The sequence below is a fragment of the Passer domesticus genome, chromosome 18, assembly GCF_036417665.1.
Source record: "Passer domesticus isolate bPasDom1 chromosome 18, bPasDom1.hap1, whole genome shotgun sequence".
NCBI lineage: Eukaryota > Metazoa > Chordata > Aves > Passeriformes > Passeridae > Passer > Passer domesticus.
In genome coordinates, this window is record NC_087491.1 from 7,099,285 (window position 1) to 7,118,481 (window position 19,197).

The 19,197-nt window shown below is 48.1% G+C and overlaps 1 protein-coding gene across 4 annotated transcripts in view; it reads left to right on the plus strand.

The window, feature by feature from the left end:
* The window catches only part of COL27A1 (collagen type XXVII alpha 1 chain), a 142,737-nt gene that overhangs the window by 57,070 nt on the left and 66,470 nt on the right, over positions 1-19,197 (plus strand). For all 4 annotated transcript variants that reach the window (XR_010349156.1, XM_064394051.1, XM_064394050.1 and 1 more), the window contains 9 exons: positions 4,793-4,846; positions 8,445-8,489; positions 10,674-10,727; positions 11,083-11,127; positions 15,642-15,695; positions 16,376-16,429; positions 16,584-16,637; positions 17,593-17,646; positions 17,955-18,008. Coding sequence is in view for 3 of the 4 variants with exons in the window: in XM_064394051.1 (XP_064250121.1) it covers positions 4,793-4,846; positions 8,445-8,489; positions 10,674-10,727; positions 11,083-11,127; positions 15,642-15,695; positions 16,376-16,429; positions 16,584-16,637; positions 17,593-17,646; positions 17,955-18,008 (468 nt within the window). In the remaining variant the exon portion in view is untranslated. The remainder of the gene's footprint in view (positions 1-4,792; positions 4,847-8,444; positions 8,490-10,673; positions 10,728-11,082; positions 11,128-15,641; positions 15,696-16,375; positions 16,430-16,583; positions 16,638-17,592; positions 17,647-17,954; positions 18,009-19,197) is intronic.

Consider the following 19,197-nt stretch of genomic DNA (forward strand, 5'->3'; position numbering starts at 1 on the left):
CTTCCTTTCAGGCGGCAGAGGAGCAGAGCTGCAGCAGGAGCCCCGCTCCATTCCCAGCCAGGGGTGGCATCTCCCTCTCTGCAGGGATGAGAACTGCCTGGACCCAGGGAAGGCAGAGGTCCCCTGTAGCTGTTGGGGACAGCAGGAGCACAGGGTCCCTTTGGGGTGACTCCTGCTGGGGCTGAGCCATCCTCTGCCCACCTGTGGAGGAGCTCAGTCTGCTCTCCACACCAGGAATTCTCTCAGAGGTGTGAGCTGCCAACATAAGCTACATTTGTTTGTTTTATTCTCTTTCTTTTTTCCAGTGAAGGCTTTCTCTCACCCTAAACCCCTGCTTCTCCACCACCTTTTTTTTTTCTTTTTCCTTACTTAAATTATTTGACTTGCAAGTTCTATCCCTGGGGAGGCTCCTGGGCAGTGATTCACCTGGCCAGAGCCAACTGGCAAATAGAGACTTTTGCAGACAAGACAGGAGGGCTGGTTGGTTTGAGCAGCTTCACCTTCAGCCAACAGGAAAATAAAATCCTATTTTTGGAGAACGACTCTGTATGCATAAAGACCTGCCAGGATTCTTCAGAGCAGCAGCTGCCAGACTGCCTCCCTTACTCCTTCAGGGAAAGTGATTTAAACTGAATCAGATGTTGTACACATACAACACACCCACCCACACGTGAACACCTGAGAGGGCTTTGGGGAGCAAAGGACACCGTGTGTCACCCTGCTTCTTGGGGACAGCTGGGACAAGGGACAAGGAGCAGTGGTGTCTGCTCTGACAGGAGCAGTGCTTTGGCTGACAGCAGCCAGCAGAAAGGGCAGGCTGCTCTGTTTGCTTTAAGCAGTGGAAGAAAGGAAGGGGAGGTGGAGGGGGATGTAATCCCCTGATGCAAGAGGAGCTGGTTCCAGTGTCTGTCTAGGTCTGGTTGTTCTCAGCAGGAGCCTCCTGGTCTATGAAAGGATGCCCTTTGCAGGGAGTGGGGATGAAAAGGAATTAAGGCACTGTTGGAACATCTCAAAGATAGAGACTTCATTACTGCTTCAGCTGCAGACTCCTCAGTGTAACCTGGGATAAATCAGTTTGTATCTCCCTGTGTCTCAGTTCACGAAGTGCAACGAGGACAAATTGTGTAACCCCTCCAAAGCTCTGCTTGCGCTGGGGACAGGGGGACAGGAGCACCCAGAGTTTGTTAGTGCAAAGCATCTGCCCGTGTGCTCTCTCCAGCTCCTCCCCAAGCCTCATCTTGCCTCTTTCATTGAACTTCTCCTTCAGACAATGTGAAATCCATTCAGCTGGACATTTTCCCCCACCTCCTCTCTGAATTTCCCAGCTGTGAGATAGAGCCAGAAGTTTTGTCATACCTGACTGGAACGCTGTGGAGGAGCACCCCACTGGCTCCTGGCCAGCACAACTTGTTAGTCGAGCATTTTCTTCCTAATTCTGCTGCCATTTGCCATTCTCTTCCCTGTCCTGGTCCTTCTCTGTACATCCCATCCCTCCCACAGAGCAGGCTCTGTATTTTTCACTGGGATGTTTTCCTTTGCTGTCCCAATTATTAAGCATAATTTCCAGGGACTAATTTTCTTGAAAAAAAACACCCTGTAAAATGATGGATTTTCTGTACCAAAACCCCTTCTGCACTCACAGGAGACTGAATCTGCTGGATTCTTTAATCTCCTTCAAAAGTCTCCTGTAATGGGCTGCCAGTTGTGACCCTCCTGTCTGCCAGCACCATAAAATGAGCTTCCTGCCCCAAGTGTTCTCCCTCAGTCTGGGCTCCTCAGGCTCTTGGAGCAGTGCATGGGAGAGCAGAGGTGTCACTGCTTAGGGGAGTGAAACCAGGGATAACAGAGTCTGCTTGTAACTTCTGGGCTGCTTGTTTAAGTTGAATAGTGCTAGTTCTGTTCCTGGGGAACATCTCTCTCCTTTAGGCTCAGGCAGGAGAGGCACCAAAAAAACAGCTTTTACAGACGTGTGAGATCCAATAAATTAGGACACTGTGGTCACTGGAACTGTTATTGTGGTTTAAACTGCTACTGCTTACCCCATGGAAACAAAGTGCTCTCTTTTTCATTAGGGGCTTAAAAGATTGATTGTTTCCTGCTGTGCAAGAGCTGTGCTGGGACAGCTTTCACAACCTGGTTTGGGTCTTTGCAGACTGTATGAAGGCTGAAATATCCTTCTCCATGTCACAGCCACCAGCCTGAGCCTCATTTAAAGTGCAAAACCTGTGCTAAGGTCGACTTCTGGGCTGGGATGCCTGGGCTTAGTTGAATTGAAGCTGCTCTTTCCATTTGTTCCCTCCTCTAGGTTTTACAGTTTGGGCCAAAATGTACCAGGGGAGCACCCATCACCCCAGCAATGGCTGAGCTGGGCTGGGGGCTGCTTGTGCCAGCAGTGCAGATGGTGTGTTAAGGACAAGAAAGGTGTTGGCAAGGTTGGGGCTTGGGTGCTGAGTGTTGTCCTGGGCCTGTTCTGCTTTTCTTCTCAGCTTCTCCCACTCTGACCCTTTTCCCTGCCATCTTGAGGACTGGCAGAGCCCTGACCTCTGTGGGCAGTCACGGCGTGCTGTGAACAGGTTTTATTGCTGAATAAAACCTCTTGGTTGCTGGGTGGTATTGGCCAAGTGACCTCAGGTGCTCAGCTCTACCTTCCAAACACAGGAATAATCTGGTTTTCTAGGTATTTGGAGATCTAGTGCTGGAAAACCTGTGCAAAAGTTAGGCTTCTATTAACTCTATCACCAAGTACCTCAAATTTCCTGTCTTTAAGCAGCAAGGTTAATGCTGGAAACTGAGGCATAAAAAAGAGTGAAACACATGTGCAAAACATATGCATTTAAATAGTTCCTTATCTGGGTTATTTTGTTCTGGCACAGGAGCACATTGTTTATGTGACACTGTAACAGTTTTAAACCAAATTCAGACAGTGGTGTTTTAGTCTGGAGCAAGCATTCCCCTAGCTGATATTATGCTGCTGTAGCAATCTTGTTTTCATTGTGTCATTCAAAGTAGTAAAATCTCCCTGTGTTGGCGAGAGCTCAGCTCCATAGCAGACACCTCAGCAGCCCCAGGGCCAGGCTGCAGCTCAGTGGCACCCATGGCCACTCCATGCCCAGCTCTGCTCTCTGAGGAAGGATGGAGAGATGGGGGAATGCTGACAGTTGTGACTGAACTCTGCAGCAGCGTAAGTACAGTATCAGTCTATGCACACTGATATTTTCCTTGGCAAGCCACATGACTGTAAACAGCAAAATATTCTGGCAATTTTCTTTTTTTTTTTTTTCAGTCTTGCCTGAGCAATGAGTTTTCCCTGCACATCTCTCTTCTGATCTGATTGATTCAGCATGTAGCAGAGTTATTTTTCTCCTTTTTTCATTAAAGAAAATTGTAGGCCCCCCTGCCTTCTTGTTATATTTGACATCTTTGTCTCTAGATGGCAGGAGGCTGTTTCCAGTGGTTGCTGACCACAGCTTCTTGGCATGTGCACAGGCCTCAGGGATGTAGTGCCTAGCTGGAGAAAGGCAGACAACTTTCCTATTCGCAGTGATTCCCACAAAATAGAAGTGTTGAATCCAAGGAAGCAATAGTTCATGTCAGCTCAGTCCTTCATGCTGTAGGGAGCTGGTACAGAAGAGCTGAAATGCTGGCTTTGAGGTCAGCAGCAGAATTTCTGTTGAATTAAACAGGTCTCCCATCTCTCACCTTAGATTTTACCAAGCAACTTTTTACCTTGTCTGTTCACCAGGAGCTGTAAACCGCCATAGGTCAAGGGAGGTCTTGGATGACAGTTTCCCAGTGTAGTTTTCTTGTTCTGTCTGCTGCAATCATTTCGGTTTTCATTGTTGCTGATGGGTTTCCAGATAAGCATTGTCAGCATTGGCTGTTGCATTCCACTTCCCTCAGATTTGCTTTTCCCAGATAACCAGTGTTTGTAGCATCAGGGAAGCAGGCAGGAGAGGACAGCAGCCTCTCCCTGTTTCATCCCTGTCTCTTAAGCTCTCAGGTACTCCAGAACATGCCCATGCTGTCCTTTGTATTTCTGGTGAGCAGAGAAGGGGATAAAGCACTTTTACTTTGACTCCCAGTTCGAGCTCTTCCTGTGGGAGACAGAGCATGGCAGGACAGGGAAGAGAAAGCTGCTTTGGGAGCTGGTTGTAGCAGGGAACTGGGGGGCTTAGAGGAGCACAGGCTCTGTCCAAGAATGAGAGAGAACGTGTCACACCACCGTGTTCTGGCTCTGGCTCAGTACCTCCACTCCCTTCTCCACAATTGTCTGAAGTCTTCCAAACTTGCCTCGGATATAATGAGATGAAGTCGTCTTTTGTGGTGACTTTTTCCTGTAGTAAACATGGCCTTTCACAGCCCTGGGGTGTGGGCTGGAATGAGTTTGGAAGCGTTTGCTCCTCTGGCAAGCTGAAAGGGAGTGAATTCACCAGGCATCTCCCATCAGCTCCATTAAGCATCTGCATGGGCTCCAAGAGGCTTTGTGCTGTCCAGCTATCCTGAGAGGAGGGTCCTGTTAGTAGACAGCACTAAATAATTCAAATGGATTGGCAATCCATTTTTAATACAGTCCCTGCAGTGAGTTTGTGAATCAGGGGTTTTGGCCTCGTTGAGCTGTGCTGGTGTGGCAGGAGTGGTTTGGATGAGGACAGGCAGGCTGGTTGTCCCACATGTCCCCACGTTCTGCTGCTTTCCAAAGTGCTGCACAGGGTGCAAGGGGAGTGGTTTGTAACTGGCTGTCTGCACCAGGGAGCCTCAATAACTAACACTCATGTTTGCCTCCTCTTCTCAGGGTTTTCCTGGTAATTTTGGAGAACGAGGACCTCCAGGCATCGATGGGAACCCTGTAAGTTCATAACGTTTTCCTTTCTTGTTTTAGTTTTGCAGTAGGCAGCAGGCTGTACTGCATCATGCTAGTTAGAGCTGAGTGAAGCTTTTAAGCTTGGTGGCAGCTGCTGGCTGGTTTTGTCCTTCTTGGGAAAAAAAAAATGTACATCCCTGACCTACTGAAAATTCCAGTGTTTGGTTCCTATAACTGTCAGGTCATTTGCCATCAGCTTTCTGTCTCCATCTCTTGCCTTCCCTGCACCTCAGTCATGACAGGTACTTTCTTATCCAGAAGATGTGGCTAGGAGAAAATAAAGAGAAAAAGGGGCAAGGATGTTGCACTGGCAGAGTAGGCAGTGTTGGACCATGTTGTCCACACCACTGGGCACAGATTCCCTGCTCCAGTGTCTGGGAGCACTGAAGGTCAGACTCCACAGCCCAAGCTCTGCCTGCCCCATCCCTCAGCCAGCCCTGGGACTGCATGGGGAATAAGTCTCCAGTCTCCTGAGTTCTTGCCCTTCAGTCTTCATCTGACCCCTGCTGGCTTCCAAAGAGTGGGATGTGTCTCCTGGGAATTAAGTCAGGATGGTCACAGAAGTAATTTAAGCAGCTGGGTGCTGATAAAGTTTAATTTGCTCTGCTCTTGAGGCAGTAAACTGTGGGGATGTGCTGTGTTTGCCACAGCTCACAGAACATGTCCTCGTGGTTTGCAACAGTTCTCAGATGTATTAATTATCCTAAATTATTTTTTGAATTGCTTTGTTGGTTCTCCCCGAATTAGCATGTGAGCAGCACTGATTCATCTTTGAAATTCCTGCTGCCTTGGTTATTCACACATAATCCCCGTGCTGCTCTGGGGTTAGACGGGATGATTTGTGTGAAGTAACCCACTCCACATGTGCCTGCAAGCTCCCATTCCTCATGCATGCAGCATAAAAGTTATTTTCACAACCAGCTCCAATCACCAAGCCAAGCTCAGCTACAACTCCAGCCTTTGTGGGAATTCAGCACAAGAATCATAAATGCAGTGAACTGAAAGAATGACGTTCCCAAGGAATACTTCTGCAGGACTTTTCCCATCCTTCAGTCAAGTTAAGCCATGGGTCAGAGTGGAATCAGTATTCCCAAAGTAGAAAACTTTCTGACTGTACTGCTATTTCCAGCCAGCCCACCAGGAAGAGCAGGAATCCTGGAGGACAGGAAGACTTTTTTTTTTTTCCCCTAAATAACTTATTTTGTTTTCTTTTGAATATGCAAGTTGTCTAAGCCCCATTCAGAAGATGTTCTCAATGCCAGTCAGCTGAATGGCTGTTCCCAGAGCCTGGGAGAGCAGCAAATGTCCCGTTAATTCATCCAGAAGGATTGCTCCTCTTTCATCTTATCAACGGCTCTTAAATATTAATGTGCCTTGGCGATCGCAGAATGAAAACAGACTGTTTGGGCTGACTTAAAGGGAGGTTCACAGGGTCACAAGAGGAGTCACAGACGCAGAAAAATGCCAGAAAGTCTGTTTGTGGAGCACACAAATATGCTAGGTTTGGTAGGTGGGGTGTGCAGCTGAGCTGCAGGCCAGGCTGCCACATCCTCTGTGTGATCCCTGCTGGCTGGGGAAGGCTGAGCCCACAGCCTCTGATCCCCTCTGCATCCCCTGTGGCCACAGCACAGGCTCCTCCAGCCCCAGGGGCATTCCTCCCTCCTACCAGCTCGCTGAGAACTGTGGAGCCATGCATTCCAGATCCCAGTTCCCCCAGAGTGCTTCAGCCACTCCAATTAGGCTCTTAATCACGGGAATTAGACGTGGGAAAGGGCTGTTGATTCATCTCCTTCTCTCTTGTCCCAGTGCCCGGTCCATGCGCTGGAAAAATGAGAACAGAGCTTGATTTCCCTCACAGGTCAGAGACTGATAGCCAGGAAAGGCCACTTGTAAATCCTCCATTTCCTAGACCAGGGAATGGCTCAAATTAACAACTAGTCCTGTCCACATCTCTCAGGGGAGTCCACCCCCTCCTCTTCCAAGAGGAAATCCTCTTCTGTTAGCTGTGAGGTCATGCATTTCCACATACAGCCGTTCTCCTGAGGAATAGCAATATGACACAAGTCAGAAATCTGGGAAATGCCTCTTGGAGCTGGTGGGACCAAGAGCTGAGCATCCACCCAGCCTGCAACCCAGCCACCCTGGGAGGCTGCAGATCTTCCTGGGGAACCCAGGCCAGCGTGCAGCTCCTGTGCTCAGCATTCCTGAGATACTCCCTCTTCTTCCTGGGCCAGTAATGCCAGGCCTTGGCTAAAAGCTTGAAGCCGACCTTATAACAGTAGCTCTGAGGACACAGAAATCCCACCCATGAGGAACAATTGCTCCACAGATGTTCCAAGTATGCAGGAAAGGAACTGGCCATTAAAAAAAAGGCAATTTTAGGCTGGTTGAGATTATGAAACGCTTTTTTGTGTGTGTGCTTGCCCAATAGTCCTTTACTCCACTTCCCATAAAATAAACACACGTAACCCTTTACCCAAGGAGCCCTGAGCACATGCAGTCACGTTGCGTCCCCTTCTCTCTCCTTCTTCCACTAGGCAAATCTTTCCATAAAAGGGGAGCTATATTGCACTGGAGGGGCTCCACCAGATGTGCACCATAAACTGAGCAGGGCTGTCAGAGGAAGTAGCCAGCATGATGCAGAGCAGGGGCAGGACTGTCTGAGTTAACGGGAAGTTCAGCATTTCCAATGCACTTGTTTTGAGAGGCCCCGCTGGAGATGGAGGTGTGTAAGAGCAGGTCCTTGCCCTGGCAAGCAGCTCACTGTTAGCATGGCCAGGGAGGCCACCAAGGGGGACACGTGACAGGCGGAGCACCCCATGGTTGCTGAGCTGCTCAGGACCTGGGTAGGTGAGCTGTGGGGGTCTGGCAGAGCTTCTCTGCTGTGCTTCACTTGGAGATGCCATCAGGTACCTGCCAGGGCTTCTGCATGTCTTTGGAGAGCTCACACAGAGGAAGTTTGTGGTGAAGCTTAGAAGCCAAACCAGCTCCACAAGCCCCACCAGCAGTCTGACCCTTGGAACGATGAGCTCCAAGGTGCCAAATACACTCCCAGGACACATTTGCCAGCACAAGAACCTGCCATACCCTCTCCCCAAACTACCCAGTTTCACTTTCACGCAGGTCTTCCATTTCCTATGAGTTTCATTATTACAGAACCTCTCCCAGAACTCACCTTTCCCAGTGCTAAAGCAGCAGCTTTCCTCTCCTTCCCACCTTAGCCTTGTTCCCCCCATGTCCCTTACTCCCTCTCCCTGCCAGTGGCTGGATCTCACCTGGGCCAGGCTCCCACCTCTCCCCTGCACAATGAAATGTTCCTTTCATCCAGCCTGCTCCTGGGAGGGGAGGCAGCCCTGGGAATAGCTGCCCAACAACACAGCCTGTGTCTTCCCAGGATGTGCTCACAGAAGTGCACTCCTGAAAATGGAAGTTCTGGATTGCTTTGGAGGGGAAAGGGGCTGGGGATGGAAGGGGAGGGACAGTCTTTTCCCTTCCCTCAAGCCCCTGAAACACTGAGCTGCCTTTCAGTCTCTGCTTGTCTATAAAGTGTTCTGTAACCATGTGGGTTTGTCTTTCCTTTTAGGGAGAATTGGGAGCCCCAGGTCCTCCTGGAGTCCTTGGACTCATTGTAAGTACAAAAACAAATGGAGATCTGGCTTGTCGGGCCTTAACCCTTTCAACCTGCCTAACTACACACAGATTTTCTTCTTCCTGTGAGCAGATGACTGTTTGCATGGGGGAGTTGTGACATCTGGGGAGAGAGGGGGTTTCCTGGTGGATTGGGAGGTGGAGGAGGGCAAACCCTTTCCAAGCAAAAGGAAACAGATTAGAAGTCTGTTGTTAGTGTCTTTTTTTTCATGGTAACTTGCCCTTTTGATAACTATTTCTTCAAAGATGCAGCATTCCTTCCACACCAGGATCTCTTAAAAAGCAAGTCCCTGTAAGCAGTGACCTCAGGGACACACAGTTCTTGTTCACTGGAGAGTCTGAGGGCAGGAACACTCTGTCCCCTGGGTAGACAGGAATTTTAAAAGCATTTCACCATCCCATCACTAATCCAGGTAATTTTACTCAGCCAAATTCCACCCTTCATTACACTTTTCCCCCCAGAAGGAGATAAATGGCTGTAAGGATGGGTGGCAGCTCCTCCTCTGGCAGCTGTGCTGGGGGTTAGTGAATGCCCAGCTGAACACAGTATGGTTTATTTTTAGGTCTCAGCACTTGTTTTAGGTTATTCCCTTCCATGCACACAAATTGGTAGGCTCTGTTACTACTACACCATTCTTTCATAATGATTCCTCCTCAGCTGTGACAAACCATGGAAACTTGACTTGCAAGGAATGGTTAAAACCTTCCCCTTTTGCCTTGCAGGAGTGTGTGTCAAGGCCTCCATTGCACTAGGCATTGCACAAACCCAGAAATCTTACATTTCTTGAAGGAACAGCAGGGAATATGGTGGAACACCCATCTTGGAGATGGCAGAGGTGGATTCACAGGAGGGTTTTTCATGGAACCAGGAATTAGCTCTGCTTCCACTCATTAGAGAAGATTAAAATAGCTACTTTAGCCATAGCAGCAGAAAGGATGTGCTCCAGTCAAAAAAACTGGAAGATGAATATTGCTATTTAAAACAATACTATTGAAGGCATAGTCCAGATTGGATTCTGTTCCTCCTTGCTTTTGGCGAAATTTATTGCTGTTCTCTCACAGATACTTGGTTTGTTGGAAAGTGTCAGGTCAAAGATGGCAAATGTGATCCTTCTAGAGATTATGGACTCAGTAGCTGCCTGCCCTCCCCTCCACACTGGCCCAGCCAAACCTCAAACTGAGATTCAGGTCAAGCTGAGTCAGATCTTGTGTCCCAGGGTAAAATGCATGTCCTGAATTCGGGCTGCTGAAGCCATCTCTCGTGGGATAGAGCAGGAGTGACCCCCTCCACCCTCCTGGGGAGAAGGGAGCACATCCATCCTGCCTTGTCCTCCCTGTGGAGGACAGCTCCAGCTCCTTCCCCAGGGTGTGCACACTGCAGGGCATGGAGAAGGTGACACATGGCCCCCTTTCAGTCCCTTCCTTGCCACCTGCAGCCACCCCGGGGACCAGCCAGGCTCTGGCTACCTCACGGACCCTGCAGAGTTTGGTTCACGGTGTAAGAGAGGCTGAAGAGCAGAATTAGGTGTAACTGAAGCCTCTTGCTCTCCTAATTAACCATGTGTGCCGAGCTCTAAGTAAATGCATTTCTACAAGCAGCCTTTATGCTGGGAGCTATGAAAAGGGCTCTGTTGGGGTGGCTGCAGCCCAGCTCTCTCTGCGTGACCGCGGCCCAGGGCTGCGGCTGGAGAATCGCTCCTTCAGGGAGCCTGCCCTGTTTATTTACACACTGAGGCCAGGCTGGTGCACCCTGTCACTGCCTCTCTTCATGGCAGGGAGCAGCCAGAGCCCATTTCAACACCAGCACTGAAGGGTTTCTGTTGTACATCACACATGGGTGCCCAGAGCAGCCAGAGCTCTGCTGTCCTCCTGCGTTAGACTGAGTCCAGCACACAATGCCAGGCTGACTTCTCACTGCAGCAGGATGAGACCCCTCTGTCCCCACCTCCTGCCTCTCCTCTCTTTTCTCTGAGTGCTGCATTTATTTAGGGGCTGTCTGCACATTCAAAGAGCATTGATTCATGCCAGGATGCTGCTTCTGTTGATATCAGTAGTGCATTTCTTCAGGGATACTGAGACTGGATATCAGAGGAATTTCACACCACGTGCAGGGATCTGTTGGGTTTGCACCTAATGACTGTGGTAATTTTCTTTCTCTCACTAGGGTGACATGGGCCCTGTTGGACCAATTGGCTATCCAGGACCAAAAGGATTAAAGGTGAGGGAATCTCTGAGGTCTCATCCCTCCATAGCTGGGCTGAAGGTTGTTCTGTTCCTCCTTGGGGCAGTGGTGGCTGTCATGAGAGAAAGGATGGGCAGCAGTGATGTTGGACACAACATCCCACTGGTGCTCTGCAGTGGTGTAAGTCAATGGAGAATTCCAGAAGCACTTTCCCACATGAAGAATTTGTGATGGAGCACGCTTTGGGAGCAGTCTGGCATTTGACCTTGAGACTGTTCCAGGCCAGTGCTGTGAGTCTGAGCCACCAGTCCCATCAGCAAACACCAATGTCACAGACCTGAGCAAGTCTCAGCTATGGCTCAACCTCACTCTGAACTTTCTTTTGTTTCAGGGGCTGATGGGAAACCCTGGAGAACATGGACTGAAAGGTGATAAGGTGATCTGAATACTCCCTTATTGCACTGTGTTTTAATTTGCATGTGAAACCCCCTTTCTAGTTTCTTATTCAGCATCATAGTGCTGGTTCCACCCTGGCCATCTATACCCCATCCTCTCACTCTCTCTCCATTCATGACTCTCTAGATTTCATTTTTCTTTCTTTGATATCTGCCCCATCCCCTTTTCCATGGAGTACAGATAAATTGTGCTCAGATCCTCTTTGGAGCTCCTGTCTCCCACTGATGATGACAGTAACTGTACAATTGCCTGGTGTTCCACTGTTTTTATGTTGTTTACATGATGGGGTGGGGAGGAGATGATCCAACACTGACAGTGAGTTTGCATTAATGCCTTTGGGGGGAAGATGAGGTGTGAGAAAGCAACCCAAACCAGGTGGATCCCCTGGAAAAACTGTTGTGTGTTGGATACCTCTGCTCCTGTTCAAGGAGCCTCACCTCAGTTCAGCTTCCTACTGGGAGGAAACTGCCTTGTCCTAAACTGACATAAATCACTTCAGAAAAAGCAAAATGGAGAGGGGCCTTGATTGCGGTGATTTAGTGGTGCTGGCACAAAACCACACAGCTTCAGCTAAATCAGCATGAAGCTGTGTGTGTAAATGTCTCACTGTCACGAGAACCCTCCTCCTACAGATACTCAGCTGTAGGATTTATTTAGTCTGAAGGAGTGGGAGGTGCAGTTATTTATTGCTGGCTCTGATTGCTCAGGAGGGCAGTGGAAAATGACCATTAAGTGTATTCTCCTCCTCCTGTCAGATGTTTTATTCTCTTCTTAGATGTTTGCTTTTAGAGAATGATTTAGCAGCCCAAAACTGCACAGGGGGGAAGTAGTGTCAAACCAGTGATTCAACTCTTCTTATACTATAGCTGCTCTTTGCCAGGACTCCTGTGTCTGCAGTTTCCATTTCTCCCTTGTGCTGCTTTCTAACTTCTGTTGAGAGCAATGACAAGGCAAGAGAAGGGCTTTTTCTTTAGGACAAACTTAAGACATTGTAGCTGGTTTCAGGACTAAACCCCAGGTCCTGAGTCCACAGACTCCTCCATCCACTCCTTGGGAGAAATGGCTAAATATCATAAGAACCACCAAGATCTAGATCATTGTTTAGCAAAATAAATCTTTCTGGACAATTCAGTCTCCATCACTTTATAGACACTGCTCTGCTTATGCCCAGACTGCTGTCTCAGGAACCAAATGGTTTGTGGCTCTCTCTGGAGCTATCCTTACAATACTCCCACATGTGGAATTCTCCATCCTCCCAACAATCCCACACTCCTGAGGTACAGGAAACCTACTCCTTTCCCCTGCAAGCTCCAGGCTGCAGGTCATCCTGCCTTCCTGGGCTGATGAAGATTTAACTGGATGTCTGCAAGCTCCTATTAATCCCACCTGTCTTGGTCATATCCAAAACATGTGGCCTTGTACAGGTTTGTCCTGTAGCTGAGGAAAACTCCCTCCGGTCAGCAGCAGTCAGAGGGATGCTGGTAAAACCCAAGAACAATGACAGGGTGGCTGGATGTTTGTGTAGGCAGCAGGAATGTCACTGGATCTGCCACCTCAATTCATCTGGGAGAACATCCTCACATCACATGGCCGGGCGTGAACCAGAATAAGGGACAGCGTCTCACTCCTCCAGCAAAAATCACATCCTTTTATCTAGAAGCTGGACAGGCAGATCCAGGTCATCCTTCTGTTTCCATTCCTGTGTTTTCATGGAGGCAAGGAGAGGGGAAGAGAGGGTTGTATCTGCTCTTACAGGGAGAAGTGGAATTACTGTGTAACTCTGAAATCAAGAGTGGCTTTGAGAAGACCACGTGGGGTGATGAGTGCAGGGGAAAGGTAGAGGAAGCAGAGGAAATCCCAGCTACTTGTTCTCACAAAGGAGTTTTATGAATCAGGACATCTGTAACTTGTGGAGGACATGGCTCAGGCAAATACCTCTGGAGTTGTGTGGAGTTAGCTCCCTTTGCATTGCTAAGCAGGAAGTCTTGGGAACAGAGACTTCCAGTCGAGGAAAATTGAGGGGATTTTGCACAACAACCTCCTCTGCATCCCACAGACAGCAAATACATCCCACAGCTGTGCATTTGGTCCCTTCCCTTGTAGCCCCTCTGTTTGTGTTGGGTTACACAGGGCCTCAGGGTGTCTGAAGCTGCATTTCTTTTTATAGGTGAAACATGAAGCACAGGCAACATCCCATGGGCAGAGGCTGTTTGTAATTTCAGATCCTGCATTCCTTTTCCTGCCCCGTGAACCAAGTCCTTGCAGGCCCATTTCGTCATCTCAGCGTCTCAGTTTTTAATAACAAACATGCCTGACCTCTTTCCTCTGTAATTTTTCCCTCGTATTAAGGACACAGATCCCAAGTCCCAGTTGCAGGGCAGGTAAAAGGTGATGCCCCAGTGCTCAGTTCTGGTTTAAGAGGTTGATAGCCATGGATGGACTGCTCATGCCGTGACATTTTGCTGTGCTATCACAATAACATGTGAACATCTCCAGCTCAGGTTAAGAGATGAGTTTTGTTTCCCTGCTTTCTTCTTACCCTCTCTAATGCCCATTTCTCAGAGTTGCTTGAAAACTGGTTTCACTGTCATGCCCCACTTTTCCTAAAGGTTGGAAACAAAGGTTTGTTCCAGCGTTTTGCTATGCTCAGGAAACTCTTTTATTTTAGTAGTTATTTCTTAGTGTCCGAGTATTTCTTCTGAAACAGTATTTCAATGGCCACTTGTACTCTCTGGGTAGAAAATTGCTTAATAAAAAATAGAATCTTTCTTCTTTGACCCTCAGAATCGATGATAAAGCCAAACCTCAGAGCCAACCTGTCACTTCCAGAAAAGCTCTTTTCATGCTGCCTTCAGTTGGGAGCCAGAATTAAGTAGATTTCAGTGTTTTAAGCCTTGGACTAGATAAAATAAGTAGAAAATCCAGAGAAGATGAGAGAAATCTGTGAAGGAGCTGGGTCACACAGTAGGTTTTTTTGCCATTTCTCTTGTATCTAATACTTGGGTTTCTTCCGAACTGAAGCTGTGTAAGGAGCTGATTGTTTCCATTTTGCATTGCCAAAAAAAAATATGGAAAATAGTTCAGATGAAACAAAATGTTGGTTATTTGACTCAAATTAAAATATTTTAGGTTGAAAACCAAATGAGTAAAATCAATTTAACATTTTTAAGAGCAACATTTTAATTTTGCTATGTAAAAATGTTTTGAAGATGGTTCAGTGAAATGTTCCGGGAACATTTGCCAAAACATTTAAGCAAATTTAGCATGAATCCATGAAATGTTTCCATCATTGAATCTGCATAGTTCTTAATTTTTTTCTTATGAAAAATTGTCTTTGAAAAATTTTTACCAACTCAAACCTGAACTGTCCACAATTTGATTATCCCCTGCATGTTACTGAAGTAGTTACAATTATTTCAGCTCTCTGATGGGTGAGAGTGGGTGGTTTTTCTGGACTGAAGTGGACTTTCTCTGACATCTCTCTGTGGACTTTGGCTCTGTTGCAGGACTCCATATGTCTTCCATGTGGGCTATGTTTAAACATATAGCCCTGGAGTGGCTCATTCTCTTGCTGGGAAGCCAAGTTCATGGGACAGAGTTCCTCCAGCAGTTATTTTTGTTGGGTCTTGTCATTGTACCAAGTTATTGTAGTCATTCCTCCCTTGATTTCCCAAGCAGAATTTTCCTTTCTCTGCCCCATCATTGACTCATCCTTTGTTTAAGTAAATCACTAAATACATGAAGCTGGAAGGGGCATCAGGAGGTGATTGGGCCCAGAGCTGCTCAGAGCAGGGCTAAGAGCCAATGCAAGGAAGCCCACTGCTCCTTGGAAAACCTTCAGAGATATTTGGCTTCCACCCAGGGAGTCAGAATCTGTTATGTTGGTCCAGCTAGAGGACAAACAGACAGCTTGGTGAGGGAATACTGTCAGTGATGGGCTCCCCATCCCAGTGAACACCAGCCAACCCCTCCCAGGGAATCTCAGCTCAGAGATTGGCAGTGAGGTAGTACTAAAGCATTACCAGAAGTTGCTCTTGTTTTCTTATGAAAGAGGATTGATGTTTGATGTCAGGACTAAGATACGCTCACAGAAACCCTGAGGATTGTTTTCTTTCCTATAGAGCCTTGTAAGAGAAAAGGTTCATTCAGTGAAAACTGAACTCTTCTGTTCAGCTGAATTTAACACTTCACCACCGTCATGGTTGCTGTTAGCCAGAGGAATGTGCTCTCTCTTCTTGCAGCTCCTATAGACACACAATGCTGGGGAACTCCTGGTTTTTGCTTTCCTGCAGTTTCCTTCCTCACCTTAGAATCAAGTTGGGAAATACACACTTTGTTCAGGGTTCTTGCTACGTTCAAGATCTGCAGCTTGCCAGCAGTTCAGTTCTGAGCTGCTGTTGAGAGTTTTGCTGCACAAAGCGCCTTCTGAGCATCAACCTGGGCATTTTGGCTGTTGCTGTTGCCTGTTTTAACTCTCTGATGATGTGTACCCAGGGTGATCAGGGAAGAGCAGGTGTTCCAGGAGATATCGGCTTCCAAGGAGACAAGGTAATTATTTTTCTTTTCTCCTTTGTTCTTTTCCCCTCACATAGCAGTGGCCACCGGTTATCTCAGCTCACCCACTAGGAGCTGGAATTAGCTGCATCCTGCTGTCAGGTTCCCCTGCTTGGGTAGTTCCCATTTGTGCCTTTCTAAAATCCACGTCAGAATATGGATTTTATAGTTATTCATAGTAAAGCAGTTCTGCAGGGTTTTTTTGTAGGGGCTATGTCTCCTAGCAGAGGCTGGAAGTGATGGGATCCATGGGGATGTGTGTGAATGTGTGTGGTCCAGCGGCTGCAGACTCAGGAGATTTTGTCTGCTCAGTGCAGCAACTTAAACCCTGACCCAGGGAACCACTTAATGCTCTGTATAACTTCTGATCAAATGACTTCTCCCCTGTGATTTAATGTGATACTGACTGTGGCTGACAAATGTTGCACATAGCCCTGTGCTGCAGCCTGCGTGGCTCTGAGCCACAGCCAACTGCAGCAGCTCATGTTCTCTGGGGCTGAATCCAGGGCTGTCTTCAGAAACATCTCACTGACATTAGTGCAGCTGTCCCAGCTCCATGCAGGGCTGAGCTCAGCCTTCAGGAGATGCTCCTCATTCTGCAGCAAAGCTGGAGCCTGGGGAATTGGAATTTTTTTGATGGCTCTTTGTGTTCTGAAATAATGTGTCTCTCTCAGGGCAGCCAGGGTTTGCCTGGGGTCCCTGGGGCACGAGGGAAGGCAGGCCCCCTGGTAAGTAACCAAGCACCCTCTGCTTCCTCATCTCGCTTTCTAAGGTCCTGTGCCCAGCTGGAAAGACAGCTTGGCAGGGATGTGCTCTTCCAAACAGGAAACCTGACAGCCAGGAGCCAGCTCACTTTTCCCCATGTTTTTCCAATTTCTGCAGGGAAAAGTCGGTGACAAAGGACCAGTCGGGTTTCCAGGACCACCTGGCCCTGAGGTATGTCCCACCACCTCCTTCTCACATCCTCCCAGCCTAGGGCTTCACTTCTCTGCTGGGATATGCTGCAACGAGTGGTGATGGAGTAGGAAGAATCAAGATGGGTTCATGACCCATTCTACATCTCATGTAGATGAGATCCTGTTTTTCCTTCCCCTTTTTTGTCATAGATAAAATAAAGGAGTTTTTCAGTTTTTCCCCCTCAAAACACCACTTAAAGTAGAAAATCCTCTTATTTCCCTTACCAAAAAAAAGTCACAGTGATACCTGAGATGCAGGATGAGCTTCCCCCAGCACACCATATTTTTCTCCTTCCTAAGTGACCAGTCAAGGTCTGTAAGACGCTGGAGAGCCACTTCCAGCACAACTGATGTCTGTTTTCCCCTCATCAGCGTCCTGGTATTTCACAGGGTCTGGAAGGGCTCTCAGCTGAGTGCTGCCACTTAGCAATCGTTCCTCTTTGTTGCTATTGGAAATAAGCAGGGATTCCTTTGTTTCCTCCTCGAGGGTGGGTGGCTGGGTGGGAAGGAGCCCTGCCAGGCTGCCAGCAGCTAATGAGGGTGTCAGCACCTTTCCTAATTCCTCGCCTGCTTCCCTTTGTCACCGAGGCTGCAGCTCCTTTCTGGGAGCACAGAGGTTATGAGCTGGCTCAGAAAGATTAATTAAAACCCAAATCGCTGCCTTTAGCTGTGTGATGACAGGGAGGCCCTCACTGCAATAAATCTTGTAAGAAGACGGACCTAAAGGGAGTTGCTGGGGAAGGCTGCTCTTCCATCAAACTGATGGTGCTGCTCCTTTGTGTCCCATTCCCTCCAGAAGCCGTGGTGGCCCCCACATGGACACTGCCAGCATGTGACACACCTTGTCCCTTAGCCTTTAGCTAAACCTTTCACAGGGGCTGACACTGCCTGCAGAATTCCACCTTTGCACCCTGACTGTTCCTCATTTTCTCCAGGGCTTCCCAGGTGACATTGGCCCACCAGGAGAAAACGGTCCTGAAGGTCTGAAGGTGAGCAGAGCAGAGACTGCAGCTCTGTGTGGGGTTGGAAGCAGCCAGGGAAAACAAAGTAGTGGGAAGGGGGGAAGAGAGAAAGCCCAGGAGATTCCTAAAGATTGTCCTGGCCAGCATCTCAGCTTGGTCTGTTTGGCTTGAGGTGCCTCCAAGTGCAGCGTTTTCTTTTCTTCAGATTTTTTTTCTGTAACAAAATTGACATTGGATAATGTCCCATGGCTGTGAAAGAGACTTTCTCATTTTAATTGCCCTTCTGAGCTTATGTTTCTATTTTCTGAGTATCTTTTCCTTTGGCTCTTTCTCAGGGAAAGCCAGGAGCACGAGGTTTACCTGGGCCAAGAGGGCTGCCTGGACAAGAGGTGAGTGTCCTCAGCTCAAAAGAGGTTTGATTTAAAGAACAATGCTGAATTTTCTAAATTAATGCATGGTGAAATGGTGTCTGTGGTTTAAAATGCTCTGGTCCCTCTGAATTTGGAAGCAGATGCTTATACTGAGTGATCAGAGAGCTGCAGAAGAGGAGCTTCCTCTGAGCTGTGTGATCTCCAAAGCTTGTGATCTCTACTTCCAGTCACTGCTGGCATCTGCTGACCCTGAATTCTGCCTTGGCTTTGCTTTTAAAGCCTGTTCCCCCACCCCCAGATGGGTGTTAGAGCCCTTTTCCCTGCACATCCCCTTGCACAGACATGCCCTGGCCTGGCATCTGCTTTCTGCTCCTTTTAAGTGTGTTCCTTTTCAACCATGAGACCTGCAGACTCTGCTCTCTCACACGGAGAAACATCCCTCTGGAAAAAGAGAAGGAAATGGGAATTGCTGCTCTGCAGAAATTCATTTGCCCAGCACCTGAGAGCTTTCATTCACCACTTCACCTCAGAACCTGAAGCATCATTCCACTTGCAGTCATTAGGAAGGGAACAATTGTCACTGATTTAATTGAACATTATGGGAGCAGCAGAGAATGTCTGGGGTCCCTGTTTATCCTGTGGTAACTCCAGTGACATTGGTGTAATTTCCTCTCACTCAGGCCAGTGTAAGCTGTTTGTCCAGAGTCACGAGACGTTGTGTAAATAATACTGAGCACATGCATGGGCAGGAGCTCGTTTTAATAGCACTAATAATTCTTAACTTTTTCTGGGAACTCTTCTGCTTGTTCTCTAAATGGGATTAATGCAAATTAGCTCATTTATTTGCAGTGAAATAGGGGGGAAAAATATATTCCAGCCAAAATACAAAGGGAATCGAAGCCCTGCATTCCAGGTTCAGGCAGGCGTGACCAAGCTGCCTTCAATTTACTCTAGTTAGTGAGTGTAAAAGTAATCCCAAAGACATGGACATGGAGTTTGGTGTGAGCTGTACTGCAGGACTTAGAGTGTGCAGCAGAGCACAGCACTGTGCTCTTACCACTGTGGTCACCCAGGGCACTGGGTCAGGGCTGTGAATTGCATCCCTCTGGAAAAGTGGCATATTGTGGTGGCTTGTGTGAGCCCTTGGAGCTGGGTTCCTGACCCCCAGTCCCACCCCAGCCTGCCAGTGCCCCTTCATTACCACGGC